General features: G+C 52.1%; 1 protein-coding gene across 1 annotated transcript in view; it reads left to right on the top strand.

Moving 5' to 3' along the window:
- EMH_0091600 (uncharacterized protein) overlaps window positions 1-428 on the top strand; it is a gene marked incomplete at both ends in the record, with an annotated part of 1,563 nt that extends 1,135 nt beyond the window's left edge. Inside the window, one exon of the mRNA XM_013501746.1 lies at window positions 180-428. Within this exon, the coding sequence (XP_013357200.1) occupies window positions 180-428 (249 nt within the window). The remainder of the gene's footprint in view (window positions 1-179) is intronic.
- Between the last annotated feature and the right edge of the window lie 703 nt (window positions 429-1,131).

A 1,131-nucleotide genomic window follows, 5' to 3' on the forward strand; every position in this document is an offset into this window, starting at 1 on the left:
CATTGGCGCAATCTCTGAGGCTACGCTTCGCAGATGGCAGGCAGGATACTAGAATCGGCAAAACTATGGGCGTCAAATGCTCCATCAGCTCCAAAACAGGGCACATTCATATGACTAGGGACTTCCACGTTGGACCTGTTCACCACAACATAATCCTAGGCATGCGGTGAGTGACCCAGTGGAAGGCGCAAATGCGTTCCTCTGATGTTGCCATAGAGGCCATTCCGCCTGGAAGTGATGAGAGAGTGCACCTCTCAGCGCTCCCAACGGCATTTGCATTCTCTATGGTTCAAGGTGTGGAGACTGTGTCCGAAGAAAAGGGGAGCGACAAGGCTCCCTCACTATGCGGAGGCACTGAAGAGACTAATGAAGATACGCACGCACTCCGTCGTGATGCTCTGGTAAAGACCGCAGTTTTGGGGGAATAGGTGAGGAGTCTTCGTCGTTGCAAGACATCTCAATACAACAGCAGCAGAACATCTGTTGAGAACATCTCATTCCAGCGGCAACATAACACCGGTCACTGCGGCTGCGCAGCTGCCTAGAGTACCAAACACAACCGTAATTCAGCGAGTACACATTCGCCTCATTCACGACTTCCTGCGGCCAATCGCTGAGGGATGGGTGGTGATATACATGGATGATGTGCTTGTGTTCAGCCGAAATGTGCAGGAACACCTGCAGCACCTCCGGCGGCCGCTGCAACTACCACGTGAGAAGCAGTGGTTCGTGAAAGCGCAGAAGTGTTCATTTTTCATGCAAACAATCAGTCTTTTAGGATTTCGTGTCTCTGCAGCAGGGGTTGAACCAGATCCGGCTAAGATCGAAGCGATTCAGCTGTGGCCGCTACCGCTTTACACGCGGACGGACGTTCAGAAGTTCCTCGGGCTCGCCTCATACTATCGCAACTTCATTCCTGGATTCGCTCGCATTGCTGCCCCTCTAACTGATCTTCTCAAGAAGGAGAAGCAGTTTATTTGGATGGAGAACGAGGATGAAGCCGCCCGACGCCTCATCGGGAACCTGACATCATCCCCAGTACTCGCGCTCCCTGATTTTGGTAAACCCTTTTTCATTACGACCGATGCCAGTGACACTGCAGTAAGGGTTATGCTCTCTCAGCAGGCTATT

The sequence above is a fragment of the Eimeria mitis genome, genomic scaffold, assembly GCF_000499745.2.
Source record: "Eimeria mitis Houghton genomic scaffold, Emh_scaff7465, whole genome shotgun sequence".
NCBI lineage: Eukaryota > Apicomplexa > Conoidasida > Eucoccidiorida > Eimeriidae > Eimeria > Eimeria mitis.